At 42.1% G+C, this 15,402-nt stretch overlaps 1 protein-coding gene across 1 annotated transcript in view; it reads left to right on the forward strand.

Moving 5' to 3' along the window:
- The window catches only part of cacna1eb (calcium channel, voltage-dependent, R type, alpha 1E subunit b), an 89,380-nt gene that overhangs the window by 40,642 nt on the left and 33,336 nt on the right, over positions 1 to 15,402 (forward strand). The window contains exons 7-19 of the mRNA XM_050074936.1: positions 3,510 to 3,700; positions 3,776 to 3,879; positions 3,962 to 4,077; positions 6,955 to 7,008; positions 8,722 to 8,802; positions 8,944 to 9,153; positions 9,312 to 9,424; positions 9,975 to 10,087; positions 11,322 to 11,453; positions 11,767 to 11,836; positions 12,239 to 12,356; positions 13,446 to 13,513; positions 13,614 to 13,681. Coding sequence (XP_049930893.1) covers positions 3,510 to 3,700; positions 3,776 to 3,879; positions 3,962 to 4,077; positions 6,955 to 7,008; positions 8,722 to 8,802; positions 8,944 to 9,153; positions 9,312 to 9,424; positions 9,975 to 10,087; positions 11,322 to 11,453; positions 11,767 to 11,836; positions 12,239 to 12,356; positions 13,446 to 13,513; positions 13,614 to 13,681 — 1,438 coding nt within the window. The remainder of the gene's footprint in view (positions 1 to 3,509; positions 3,701 to 3,775; positions 3,880 to 3,961; positions 4,078 to 6,954; positions 7,009 to 8,721; positions 8,803 to 8,943; positions 9,154 to 9,311; positions 9,425 to 9,974; positions 10,088 to 11,321; positions 11,454 to 11,766; positions 11,837 to 12,238; positions 12,357 to 13,445; positions 13,514 to 13,613; positions 13,682 to 15,402) is intronic.

Here is a 15,402-nt window from a genome sequence, read left to right on the forward strand (position 1 = left end):
GATTGTATAAGGATAGATTTTGGCTTGACCATCTCGCCATCTGTGGGCACCTCCTGTCCTGAGGTGCGCCTGCTTTTATCACAATACCAGTGCCTTTAGAAGTTTATTGTAATGCTTTGTTCTTTGATTATTTATTATAAACTTTGATTAGTTTAGCAGCAGCAGGGCTGTGTATTGTTCCTTATTAAGGTACCAAATTCAATAACCCAGCACTAAGTAGTATCAGAACTTCTCCAGTCAAATTATACCTGCATTTCATCCCTTTTGTACTCTGATCTAGAAAAAAATAATACTATCTGTATGGTTTTGCTCACAGTCAGTCGCCTCAAGTGTTCTTCAAATTAATGCAAAGTAGAGATGCACCGATCCAGCTTTTTCAGTTTCGATACTGATCCCGATGCTGTGGCTTTCAGTATCAGCCGATACCCAATACCGATCCGATACCATGGTTGACCTAAAAAGCTATATACCTTTACGTGTAGAACAGAAAAGACTAGAGGCATCAGGCATTGATGACTACACAGTCCTAAGATAAAATGAAACAGTGTGAAACGGATTAATGCAATGATGAACTGTCATTTTAACAAAAATAAACAATTGTTCAACAGCAGTTTTAATAGTGTGAAATACCTCCACACAGCAGATTCTCTCCTTCTCTCCATGACGTATGACGTAGTTCGTGTCACAATAGATTTAAAGGGAAAGAATCGCCTCAGGTATAGGTTGCATTTTCCGATACGCAATCCATCTATTTTGATGATATCAGGGCCGATATTCGATCCAGATATCGGATTGGTGCATCCCTAATGCAAAGTGCGATTGGCCCCATCAACACAATAGCTACAACCCACGCAGTCTAGGATGTGGTGAAGTTAAGCATGTTGTATTTGACAAGATTGGCAGTGCAGTGTGATAAGATTCCACCAAAACATTCCATGCTCCATGCCTGTGGTGTCTGGTGGCATTATACGCAACTGAATGCTTCCATTGACATGATGAGTACTCGAGTACGCGACTTGGACGGCAGTATTCATTCAACCTATAGTGTACTCCTTTTTTTATACCTTTATAAAAGAAAACATATACATCAGTTTAGTTGAAAGTTTTAAACATCAACATTTTCAGTCAGACGTTACTCGACCTGTTGTTACAGGCAGAATGGTGACCAGGCATAAGAGTGATGTTTGGAAGTATTTCAACAAAATAAACAAAACAAATGTGCAGTGCAAGCTATGTATTGTTAATCTCTATAGCCTCTGCAGTCATTCGCACTACCCAAGTTCATTCATTTCTGTAATCACTTATCCTATTAGGGGTCGCAGGGCCTGCTGGAGCCTATCCCAGCTGTCGTTGGGTGAGAGGCGGGGTACACCCTGGTACACCATGGAGACAGACAACCATTTATGCTCACATTCACAGCTAGGGGCAATTTAGAGTCACCAATTAACCTGCATGTCTTTGGACTGTGGGAGGAAGCAGGAGTACCCGGAGAAATCCCACGCTGACACGGGGAGAACATGCAAACTCCACACAGAGGGGCTCCCCCACCCCGAGGTTCGAACCTGGCACCCCCTTGCTGTGAGGTGACAATGCTAACCACTGCATCATTGTGCCACCAACCAGTACCCAAGTTCCCAAGCCCATCCCTAGAATTAAGTTTAAAAAATAAGGCATCACATGAAGTACTCTGTTGGTGTCAGTATCCCTCTCAGGGTACTGGTTTTGGTACTGGTATCGTAATTTCTTAAACGCTGCCCAGCATGCACACCGAATGTGTGCTGCTCTCAAACACACGGTGTGAACATCTTTGTTTGAGAACCTAAGGCTTTCATAGATTACAGTATCAGCGAGCTCAAAGGTATTATTAGAGTTGTTGCTGGCTAATTTTGCTACTGCTTAATTAGTCAACAACTACTCTGTAATCAGGCGCCACACCATAGCATTTACTGTCAGCGCCCAGTACAACCTAAAGATGGATTCAGATATAAAACCTGAATAAGTATAAACAGTATTTAGAGCAGGAAAAACATTGACATATTTCTGTTTCTTAATTCTCTGATGGTCCCACACAATACAAGGTTTTAAAATTTCCTCTAGACATGTAAAAAATATCCTGCTCTGAATAATAATCTGACACATCTGCTCCTCCTCATTGGAAAACATGCAAATGTTGCACAAGTTAAACTCAGATTTCAGGTGAGCACAGGGAACCTTTCTTCTTTAGCAGATTAAAGTGAACACAGTCTTTTAGAGTTGGACTCTTCACATGCATCCTTCTGCACAGGGAGAGTCAAACATCCAGGTGAAGGAGCAACAAGCAATACACATTTATGAGTTAAAGCACGAGTAGTACAACTATTGACGAGAGATTAAAGGGATTGTTTGGATCTTTTAAAGTGGGGTTGTATGGGGTACTTATCCATAGGCAGTGTACGTACGGTAGATGTCACTTGACACGCCCCCAATTTGGAGAGGCAGTCTGACATGGAAGATAAGCTTCAGTTATAGCAGCTTCAGTTCCCTGTCAGAAATCGCTGTCTGAAAGCAAGGGAAAATTGTAAAAATATTCTCAATATAGTGCTAAAATACTCTTTGCTGCTGCCCTCGTCCACAGCAGTAGGTTGCTTAGCGTCCGCGTCTGTACTCCTCCAAACTGAGGTGTGCCACCTTGCATCTACTGTACGTAATACATTGATTATTGATAAGTACCTCATAAAACCCGACTTCAGACACTCTGAACTATCCCTTTGAAGTACAGTGAAAAGGAGAACATCCAGTGAAATGGTCACACAGTGTGCAGAAAGAATATAATGTAAGTGTTTCCTTGACCCTTTGAAACTTAGAGCGACATCGCTTTTTCTGGTGCTGGTTTCAAAAGCCTTTCACAAGTATTTAAACATTTAAAACCTGAGCAAGTTGGTCGCTTTCGTTCAAAAGCGTGGGGGAATTGCAAAAAAAAAAAAAAAAGGTTTACAAAATTATTTAATAAAAAATAGGGAAAAAGAAAAAAGCTAGAGAAAAACTGTATTTATAATAATAATTATTGCATTTAATTAAAATTATTTCACAGAATTATTATAATTTTTAAACAGTCTTTACATGTCATTTTATTGTTTGTTTGTTTGTTACTTTTTTTAAATATTTTTTGCTAATTTTCGTGCTATTAATTTACTCTTTTTACTAATTTCTTGCTATTTTTTTTAGGTAATTTCTTCTTTCATTGCTCAGTGCCTTCTTCCCATGTTTTAAAAAGAAATCAAGCCAATTTGCTCCGGTTTCAAAGGCTTACAGCAATAATTCTGTAAAAAAAAAATTAACATGTTATATCTTGTTTGTATAGTCCACACTAAAACCATAGTGTAAAAAGGAAAAGCAAGATATACAATGAATGGTTGGAAAAAAATTGGACATGACTGGGGTGTGAGTCAGAAACGTATATCACTTTCATCATGACAGCTTTTGGTATCAACAAAAGACCATCACCATTACTATATGTTTTGTTTCTGTAGAAAATGAGACTGTTGACTCGTCTGAGCTGGCGTTCGCCTGCGGAGTGAGGAAGTGTCCGGAGAAGTACGACTGCAACGACACCTGGATCGGACCCAACGATGGCATCACGCAGTTTGACAACATCCTGTTCGCTGTACTCACCGTCTTCCAGTGTATCACCATGGAGGGCTGGACGGCCGTTCTCTATAATGTGAGCTTCAGTTCTGCTGGGACAAAATGAACCGCAGTTGTTGTTGTTTAATAACATAAATGTTATTGGTTTCAGACCAACGATGCCTTGGGCACCACATGGAACTGGATGTATTTCATTCCTCTCATCATCATTGGCTCGTTCTTTGTGCTGAATCTAGTGTTGGGAGTCTTGTCTGGGTGAGTTTGACACCTCCTTTGTGTCAAACACTGGCGTCTCTGTCTGTGTTATGCATTGTGTTTTTAATGCTTCCCTCCTCAGAGAATTTGCCAAAGAGAGAGAGAGGGTGGAGAACAGGCGGGCCTTCATGAAGCTACGCCGCCAGCAGCAGGTGGAGAGAGAACTTAACGGCTACCGAGCCTGGATAGACAGGGCAGGTACTGGGCAGCACGAACGACTTCACATCTGCAGACACACACTTGTTCAAGTCATGTGGAGGCATACGGCAAGGCAGGCTTCAGTGACTTGTGGAGGGATGTATTGAAATGACATCTTTAGTTGTACATTTACTTGCTTTACGCTGAGAGCTAGATGAGAAGATCGATACCACTCTCATAACATTCAGTTAAAGGCATACAAGGATTGTTGGTTACGGTTTGTCAGTACTTTCACTTCACCACCTAAAATAAAAGCCAACCTCATATTCACTCTTGCTTGGCTTTACGCCTTGTTATATTTCCAGTGGGGTTTTTTTGGCACTGTTTCCTTCGGATGCCTACTGTTTACACTCTGGCTTCTGGTCGCTACCTTTTTATAAAGCCGCGGCCTAACCTGAACACAGTGGGGGTGCGCACCCATAAACATCTTGAACACACAAAAACAAGAAGAAAATAAGGAAATCGAAGCAGAAAAATACACCACCACATTTTTCTAGTGGGTTACAAGGGATGAATGAGAGGGATCACTTCTGTATGAGACTATACATCATCCTGCGTAGTATATCTTTAAATATGAAGCTGGCCCAGCTTTAGATGTGTTGGCTGGTTATCTTTTGACAGAGCCAAGCTAGCTGTTTCCCCCTGTTTCCAGGCTTTATGCTAAGCTAAGCTAAGTGGCTGCTGGCTGCATGCGCCCAACATATTTCCACTGCGGGGTGCTGCACAGTATAAATGTGCATGCATGACTTTTTATGTGCACGCGCTTACAGGAGCTACTACAGGAAAACCTTAGTGTACCAGGGTAACCCCACCTCTCTGATAACCAGGTGAGGTATCTCAGCTCACCTCGACGTGTTAGCTTGTTCGGTATGGTACAAACAGGTAAATGTCCGCCACAACATGAAAACACCCACCTGAACAATTGTAAGATTCATAACGAAAAACGCAATCAAAAAATCCTGACACCAGATCTCCACGTTTGGTGACGACCTTGATGGCTGCGTCAGAGAACAGTTAAATGAAATTCTGGACGTGAGGAGCGCTAATGATCTTCACGGGGAAGAAAGCGAGAATGAAAGGTGGGATGCTACAGGTATTTATAAAGAGGGCTGGCCCGTGCAACTCAAGATGATTGGTCCATCTCCGATAGAAGCTTTCATGATCGGTCACGCCTGAATTCACTTCCCATAGTGAGATGCCGAGCGAGGTTTGAAACAGAACTGCTCAGACGTACTTCCATCACTGGTTCCATCAGACGTTAGTCCAAATAATGTGCGCTCCCTCGCCTCAGACCTAATTTCTCTCTGGACAATGTGTGCCAAAATTTCCAGTGTTTCATTTTGAATGGTGTCGGACATCCAGCTGTCTCCTCACTGAAGGTAGTCACGTTCCCTGGGTAAATTAAAAATACGTCCACTCACCGCCATAAAATTCCATCCTGATGGCTGTGCCCCCGCAATGGAAGTCCCTCCTGTCCAAGATATAATTTTACGGATCTAAAAAGCAGCTCCAAAAAAACTGTCTTAGTAATTTTCTGGTCTTTCTCCTACTGTTTGGTTCAGCCTGTCAATAAGCTCCCGCTGCTGCAAATAGGCCTCTCTCATAGCAGATATTTTGGCTTGTCATAGTAGGAAAAGCACAAGTGTCACTAATAATGCTAATGATGGTTTTTGTTCATTCATGTGCTCCAGTGACAGTGACAGTGAGCGAGCATGCGGGATACAAGGATCTTGAAATCCAAGCAGCTAATTGGAATTCAGCCATCATTCATTTCATGATTTACACCTGTGCTGACTGTGACATGTCAAAATGTCTTCCCTGAAAAAAGCCAACACTCCCCCAAAAGTCTAGCTGACCCATAGGCTGACCCCAGCCCTCGCACTTTGACACGAGTGATGATGTTGTCACATCAGATTGGAGGAATTAATTAAGTTTGTACCTTTTAAATATATTTTTTCATACATTTTATGGCAGGCACCTTATTATACTGTTCAAAATTTTAAAACAAATGTTCAGATAGCCCATTAGTTACGGTAAAATAGCCGGCTATTTACATACTGCATTGCTCCACCCCTTGTCACCCACCTATCTGTACCCAGGGTTGGCTGTATTTACCAGGCATGTATGAGAATGATATTGAACCTCTCATTGAAATCTTGGCGATAAATCAAATAAAAAATTTAGGACTACTCTTTTAGTTTGAGCACAAACATCATTCTTTTATTCTGTTAGTGAAACTTGCTGCCAAAAACGACTTCAAACGATGAATTAGAAGGATTTAAGATGTGTAGATACGTTATGATCACAGTGATTTAAGAGCTAAGCGATCATTTTTACAGCTGATTTTATAAAGCGATTTCTCTGCTACACACACACAGATTGGATCTACAGTAGAGTAGCTTTGTTGAGTTGCACACACACACACACACACACACACACACACACACACGCAGTGGTGTAATGGCAATCTACATTGCCGGCCTCCCACGCACATAGAGGGTGAGAAAAAGGTGATACTGACTCACTGACTTAAATTTGTGTGCACGCGCATTAGTGTGAGTTTACATGCGTGTGTGTGTGTGTGTGTGTGAGAGTGCATATTTATGTGTGCATGGATGTGGGTGAGTGTGGGAAGAGAGAGAGAAACGGGAGAGAGAGATATTGCGGGAATGTAAGAGAGAATAAGAGCTCTTTCTCTAAAGAAGGTCATACTGGCCTCTCAATGCAGCGTTTACATCAGTTTGGCCTCAGTTCCTGTAAATGTTTGTCCTGAAGAATACAACCCTGCGATGTATGTTTCCACGTCTGATGATTTAGATTGTGCCTCAGTGAAAACAAATACGTCTGTGTTTAACCTCCAGTTTTATTGTATTACAGAGGAGGTAATGCTGGCAGAGGAGAATAAAAATTCAGGGAGATCGCCGTTAGATGGTGAGTTGACACACTTAAGGCTAATCACGCCTCATTACACATGGATCTGTGATTATTATTTAATAAACGACGGCCACAAAATACACTCTGTCTGACTAGATTCACTGGTGTCTGCTTTAACTGTGTATTGAAACATGCCAGACGTAGTTCCGGTCAACAGTTTACCCACCTCTGTACTGTAAGGCATTGTGCGAGCTGCAGGTAACCATAGCAACAATGCTGATGCTTGATTTAACATTATGTCTCAGTGGTGACGCTAAAGCCCCTTACAGACATGCAGCTCGTTGTATGTAAGTGATTTATCATGTCGATCTCACGACTCAGTTTTATGTAAAAACCACAACAGTGACACACTGTGTTTGCCTTTATTAAAAACACTGCAACATGTTTATCACTTAATTATCAGCTCTTATGCACAAAGAAAATAAAATCAGTTGAACAAATGAGTTCAACAAACACAAAACACATTTGAATGTTACATATTTAACTTTTATTCCTGCCAGCTGCATGGAGAAATTCCTGCAGCTCGCTTTCCTTACCAGCAGTTCCTTACCTTGTTATCAGGACATTAAATGGCTGTTATCACTGGTTACAAGCGTCATAGATATGCGTTAGAGGGCTGTCTTACGCCTACTGTTCAGTTCAGAAGGCCATTATCAGGCTGTGATATGGCTGTTTATGATTCTTGTGAGGCAGCAACATAGTGGCTGCAATAATTATGACGGGAGGAAAGGAAGAAGTCAGGTGACATAGGATGAAGAGAAAGAAAGCCCATATCAGGCAGTAGGGAGGAGTAATAGATGGGTCATGCCTGGTGTGAAACCAAAACTCAGTGTCAACTTCCCAAGTCTAACCACTTAGGCCCCTTTTAACCCAAACCTGAGGCCAAAAACCACTGATAACAGCCATTAACCTTTAACGGGTTAAAAAAAAATTGTAGAAACCGCAGGAAGAGCAACTGAGGAGGGATCCCTATTCCAGGACATCAATAAATACAGTTGTGTATCATCCGCATAACAATGGAAATTTACAGAGTGATTTCTAATGATGTTACCTAAAGGAAGCATATATAGAGTAAATAGGATTGGTCCGAGCACAGAACCTTGCGGAACTCCAAAACAAACTTTAGTACGTAAGGATGATTAATCATGAACGTGAACAAACTGAAAACGATCAGATAAATAAGATTTAAACCAGCTTAGTGCAGAACCTTTTAGGCCAATTAAATGATAAGACTGATATAATGATAGACTAAGATCTAATAAAACAAGTACAGAGACGAGACGATAACACCCTAATCGGTTGCCTCATAGCATGTGAATAAAGTGTAATTCCAACAAAGGGTCCCAATGGACATTATGAAATAGGTGGTAGAATAAAATTAAAGTTAGAAACTGAACTAATAAATGATGAAATTGATGAGTTAGCGGTGAGCAGTGGGGGCGAGCATCCCTCGAGCTCTCTTTGTAAACTGATTATTCCTAAATTTAGGCATCAGCAGCAAAATACGCTTTTAAAATGACCTGAGAACACTATTCCGCCTTCATATCATTAAACTTTTCAGAAGTGCGACCACTCCCTCTCGTGCATAACATATGAACCATGAACATATCACAAGGGCAGCCTCTCTTTGCTTCTTTAATAAGCGTCCATGGTGTTGTATGTGTACACTGTTCTATCCACAGAAACAATTTGCTTTATTGTTGTTTTCAGTGCTGAAGAGGGCGAGTAAGAAGACTGGTGCACGGAGAGGAGCACCAGGGGACGAGAAGTACACAGACATGTCCACTGCAAGTGAGTGATAAGGTTATCATTTCAGTCTGCCTTTAGAGCACGCTAATTCTCTTTAGTGATATTTCACCTACATATGACCCCTTCCTCATTCTCCTGCACTTCTCTGTCTTCCTCCTGTGCTTCTCCCTCTGTCTCGCTCAGGCATGTCGCGATCCAGGATGAACTTCCGCAGCGGCCGGCGAGGCCCCGCTGCCTACCTGCGGCGTAAAGAGCGCATGTTACGCATCTCCATCCGCCGCATGGTGAAGACAGACACTTTCTACCTGATGGTGCTCAGTCTGGTGGCTCTCAACACCATCTGTGTGGCCATCGTGCACCACAACCAGCCCGACTGGCTAACCATCTTCCTCTGTGGGTTTCAGTTTTCAGTGGTTGTGCTGTTTCTGTTTTTTACATTATTCTGTGATTTACTACTTAAGAAATAATTCAGGTTGTGCCTGATGAATGTTTTTGGCAGACAGTCACCTCCCTCCCCACTGACTTAATTGCATTTTTTTCCTCTTCTCTAGACTATGCAGAGTTTGTTTTCCTGGGGCTGTTTTTGGCGGAGATGTTTTTGAAAATGTATGGCCTGGGTTTCCGGCTCTACTTTCATTCATCTTTCAACTGCTTCGACTGTGGGGTGAGGTCTTTCATCATCTCTTATTCTGACTCCACATTACACGACAGAAGAAAAAAAAGTGACTAAAAGCAATTATGTTTTATATTATTATGGAAAATGTTTAATTTCTGGTGAAGAAATCAGATTTTTTTTGTTATCCTAATTAACTAATGAAGCAGTGATTTTATGTGAGACGTGCTTTTTATTATTCAAATCTGTTTATTCAATTTCAGAGTATAGATAATAAACACACAAACATTAAAGACACATACAATGATACATGAGTACCCTGTAATATTTAGGGAAAATTAAAGATTAAAAAAGGAGGGGAAGCTTTTTGGCCAGCTGTGATCGCAGTCCTCTAGGACCCCGAATATGGTCAACAAGGGGTTTGGATCAATAACTGCACCACTTTGTTTTGAAGGGGATTTAAAAAAAAAACCTGTCCATTTACTCTCATTTACTCCAGATTAAAAAAAAAAAAAAAAAAAAAAGTTTTGCAGACATGCTGCTGGTCAGATGGAGCCCATAATGAGAACATTATTGTTTTAATTGCTGACATGTTTTGCAGGTCATTGTCGGCAGCATCTTTGAGGTGGTTTGGGGCTTCTTCAGGCCTGGCATGTCATTTGGGATCAGTGTACTGAGGGCGCTGAGACTTCTGAGAATTTTCAAGATCACCAAGTAAGTAGGACATCGAAAAGCACAGCATTTCAGCTAAATTTAGCCTGGGTTGTAGCTGGCATTGCAGATATGAAAATTTAATAACTGCGATTGCAGATATTATCGGTTATCAAATATGCCTAAATGGTTCAACACATTCTGGAATCACATAACCTTACATTTTATTGAAATGGCCCAGTATGTTGGACTTGGGGGGATATATTGTCAGAAATTTGATATAATATTACACATAATGATATTATCATTACTGCAAAATCATCTGAAACTAAGAATTGTGTTTTTTATAGCTTAAGCCCAGCTCAGACCAAAGATTCGGGAGAAACAAAAACCGTTGAAGAGAAAAGTTGCAGTGGTGTGAACTGGCCGGTCTGAGCTCAACTCAAGCTGGCTGATGGTGTCACCTGCAACTCATGTGTATATATATCTCACTATCACTATCCCCATTCATATTTTAACAAGCTACAAATTATATTCTGCCACAAAATAAGCCTGAGGAGCTGGTATCAGAACAGAAGTACAGAGAGTTGTTGCATAGAGATGATACACCGTCTCATCTAGTTACATTGAGGTGAATCAGCAGGTTTATAGAACGTTGCAACGACACATTGCAAGTAGCTGCATATTTCAACTCGTCACAAATCTTTGGTCTGACCTGGGCTTTAGAATGAGCTGTTTATATCTACATACAGAGCAGGTCCTCTTCCACGAAGTTCGTCATGTTGTTTCTACAGTAGCCCAGAACAGACAAACCAAACTCTGGCTCTAGACAGAGACACTTTTGTTTTCACGTTTTGTGTGTCGGCCACCATAGTTCTCCTACACACACACACGCACACAGGAGAATTTCTCGTTGATAGCAACCTGCAACCTCATAGCTAGATGCCACTAAATTCTACACACTAGACCTTTAAGAAACATATTGCATCACAGATAGGACACACATCTTTTCAATGGCATCATATCTTTCAATATAAAATATGCCAATACTTGATTAAGGTTGCATTTTTTGAGGTTGGTGCGAATGCAGAGTCTCTTTTATTGTTGCTTGCCCAGCAGTCTGTTTGGTTGCTGCTGAACACAATGATTATCCTACTCATGGAAATTCATCACGACAACTGATTGTGAACGTTTTTCACAATAGAATCGTATATTGTCCCATCCCGTGATTGTAGTATATTTGTGTATATATTTCCACAGAGCTCTGTTCAAGAAGTCTGTGATTTCTCTCTGTCAGATACTGGGCCTCTCTCAGGAACCTGGTTGTGTCCCTCATGAGCTCCATGAAGTCCATTATCAGCCTGCTTTTTCTTCTCTTTCTCTTCATTGTGGTGTTCGCTCTGCTGGGGATGCAGCTTTTTGGAGGAAGGTGAGTAAAGCCTCCAAGATTCAAAACTAAGATCCAGACTTTCTTCAGTTGTCGAGGCCTGCTTTTCTTTTCTGTTCCTGATTTGTGGTGCTGATGTTCGTAAAATATTTCAAGCCTTATATCTGATCACACCGCAGTCTTAAAAAGGTAGCTACACACCCTGCAAGCTGAACAGCAGTTTCTTCAATGATGAAGATGAGAGGAAATGACATGTCCGGATGAAAATAGCTCCGCATCCTCCTCCTCCTCATCTTCCTCCTCCTATTCTTCCTTGGTCATATCTGACCCTGCTTTCTATCTGCCTTCCCTCTAGGTTCATCTTTGAAGATTACACTCCCACCAACTTTGACACGTTTCCAGCTGCCATCATGACAGTGTTTCAGGTTTGGCTCCCACAGATCCCCTCATTCTGCCTGCTCTCCATGACACATTGCACCCTGGGATATTTCTCACCCCAGGCGCAGATTAAACAACTCTGCTCGCTCGCTCTCCACCCCCTGCCTCCGCTATCATCCCACACATCCATGCACACATATGCGCACATGAATATCAGACAAGTGAAACGTGAACGAGCCCACATCAGATCTGCTACAAAACCAACCACACTGTGAAAGAGTGTTTTGATCAGCACACATAGTAATTACTTATCTCGCTGCCATTTTAAATACCACATCGTGAAGTGTTTTGCAGACAGAGAATATGTCTCCTGTTTCATGTATTTATAAGACAATCAGATGTGAGCAATGTGATTACTTATGCTAAACATTCTGTGCATTTATCTACAGATTCTGACGGGTGAGGACTGGAACGAGGTGATGTATAATGGGATACGCTCGCAGGGTGGAGTGCAGTACGGCATGTGGTCATCGATCTACTTCATAGTGCTCACCCTGTTTGGAAACTGTATCCTTATTGACTCTTCAAAAGCTCTGACGTAGCATCTGAGTCTGTACAGTGGAGGAAAACGGACTCAGATCCTTTACTGAAGTAAAAGTAGCAATAGACCCTTTTAGGGCTGACATCATGATGATGTCATTTTATTAGCTGTAGGCAAAACACGACTCGCCCCCACAGGGCTGTAGGCTACCTAGGAGTCTTTAAATGTCATCTTGTTGTGTTATTGGGAGCCAGAATAGAAGGAGTCATGGCTCAAAACTTATATTTTATCACATACCAGCCGCCACTGCCCGTCAACGAAATTGAAGACAGCTATGGTTAAATGCGATAAGACGAAAGGACTGGACAGAGAAATACTGGGTTACACATAACCCCACATAGTTTATGCTAGTGCTACCCAGGAATCAAGGCGGTACTCGTCCAAAATGGGCATCGTGTCTTGGGTCCACTTGGATAACCCATTTTAGGAACTCTGCGTATTTGGTCTTTGGACTGTGGGAGGAAGCCGGAGTATCCGGAGAAAACCCACGCTGACATGAGGAGAACATGCAAACTCCGCACAGAAGGACTCCCCCACACTGGGTTCAAATCAGGAACCCTCTTGCTATGAGGCGACAGTGCTAACCACTGCACCACCATACCATTTAGGTTAATTGGTGACTCTTAATTGCCCGTAGGTGTGAATGTGAGTGTGAATGGTTGTCTGTCTCTATGTGTGAGCCCTGCGATAGTCTGGTGACCTGTCCAGGGAGTACCCCGTCTCCTACCCAGTGTCAGCTGGGATAGGCTCCAGCACCCCTGCAACCCCCAACAGGATAAGTGGTTATAGAAATTGAATGAATGAATGAATGAATGTGTATTTGGTGTCTTGCTGAGAGTTGGATGAAAAGACCGATACCAAACTCATGTTTGTAAGGTAACGAGCTGCCGGTTAGCTTAGCTTAGCTTAGCATAAATACCAGAACTTCAGATTCTTTTGTCATACAAACTCAAAGACTGTTTCAGTCTTACCATATTACATTTATGAAAGGGAGAGGGAAGGACAAACAGGTTCCCACAGTTTGGCGTGTTTGTTCTTAACTGCCTCCATGACAGACACACTGCTGAACGTCTTCTTGGCCATCGCCGTGGACAATCTGGCCAACGCACAGGAACTGACAAAGGTTTGAACTGATTTTACCTAATGAATAAAATGTATGTATTTATCCACCTTCAATGACGCAAGTGTAATATTTATGTGCATATTATTTTTGTCTTTATCAGGATGAAGAGGAGGAGGAAGAATTCTTCAACCAGAGATATGCCAGAGGCAGAGATGGCCTGATATCTGAGTAAGTTACTGTTTCAACAGCTAACAAAATGAGCGTTCTAGGATGAGATACTCTCAAGTAGTTCTTAGTCGTGAGTGTGTGACTGTTTCTCAGATCAGCGCTCCTCTTGAGCAAATGGAAAATTTAAATTGGGCTGAAAATTTGTCACGATTCTTAAGATTGTTTTGTAATTTTGCAGCAGATGCAATCAGTTGAATCAAGCTCGGGCTTACATAAGATACAGTATGGATGCTTGTGGGAGAACTGGTGGTGATCCTGAGTTTGATCATCATGTTACTTCTGTTATTGGAGAGAAGATGTGTAAAAAATCAATTAGATTTAACCAGTAAGATGTCCACAGTGTTATTGATTGTGGACTCTCTGAGAACCAGTTGAAGGTGTATGTAGTGAATGCTCAATCTGCTCCTCAGTGCCTCCAGCTGCATGGTGAATGCAAAGTTAGAAAGGCATGTCTATGACATAACTCTGGATGTTACCTGAATGTGCCTGATTTAAAAGCATGACCTCTTACAGACGGATTTTGCAGCATTGCTGAATCTTCCCCTATGACGAGCAGGGTGTCTCTGCAGGTCAGAGACTTTGAATGGGCATGGTAATTGTCAATTATTTTTTAATTTGGCCAGTCAGAGGCTTATAATTTCACGAATGCACCATCTGAACCAGTTGTCAATCAGTTTTTTTATTCAGTGAATCACTTCACAGTATTATACGGGGGGAGGTACACAAGAAACTCAAACTCACACTATCCATTTGTTTTATACATTTAAGGCCGATACTGCAGGGATTTCAGTTGTGTGTTGCTAAAGGAAAAAAGATTGTCAAGCATTTCTGCTAAACATGTATGTGTTACATTTGTTGAAACGTTTCGTGTCATAACAACGCTGTGGTCAAGGTGGGATTAGGTTTAGGCACAAGTACCACTTGGTTAGGAAAAGACCATGCTATGGCTTGAAACACTCACATTTGGTGGCACAAAAGCCACCAGAGAAGCAGGGATGGGTCGGTGATATACACCCAGGTTTGGCAGCTCAAACGCTGCATTGTGTCTTTAAAAAATACAGAGGTTCCTTGGCTCAACACACAGCTGAGAAATCCCACAATGTGTCACTGAAAACACCCAGATTTGGTGAAAAAAATACCCAGGTTTGGTGCCACAAACTCCGCTGGGAAGAGTCACAACATGCCGCTAAAAACGGGTCCATGTCATTGGTTCGACAGCCCATTGGTTCGACATCCCATTAGTCCGACTGTCCGCGGTGCTGAACGGCTCGCGGCGGGCGTATGGTGCGCCGCGACCAGCTTGAGGCGGAGCAGGCTCACGGCTTATGTGTTTGTCACTTTCTTTTTCATTTTAACCCACACCATGATCTTTTCCTGACCCTAACCAAGTGGTTTTTGTGCCTAAACCTAACCAGACCTTAACCACAGGGCGTCATGATGATTTCGGAACGGACTTCGGAACAATGAGTTTAATATGGTCGGGACAATGGGATGTCGAACCAATGGGCAGTTCCTACTAAAAACACCCAGGTTCCGTGGCACAAACACAGGTGGACACGCCACTGGGAAATGCTGCAATGTGACAGTGAAAAACACCCAGTTTCTGTGGCACAAACACTCCTGAGAAAACACCACAGTGTGCCTTTAAAAACACCCAGGTTCCGTGGCTCCATCGCAGCGGAGATATGCCACAATGTGTCGCTAAAAACACCCATGTTTGT

This window comes from Epinephelus moara, chromosome 21 (assembly GCF_006386435.1).
Source record: "Epinephelus moara isolate mb chromosome 21, YSFRI_EMoa_1.0, whole genome shotgun sequence".
Classification (NCBI taxonomy): Eukaryota; Metazoa; Chordata; class Actinopteri; order Perciformes; family Serranidae; genus Epinephelus; species Epinephelus moara.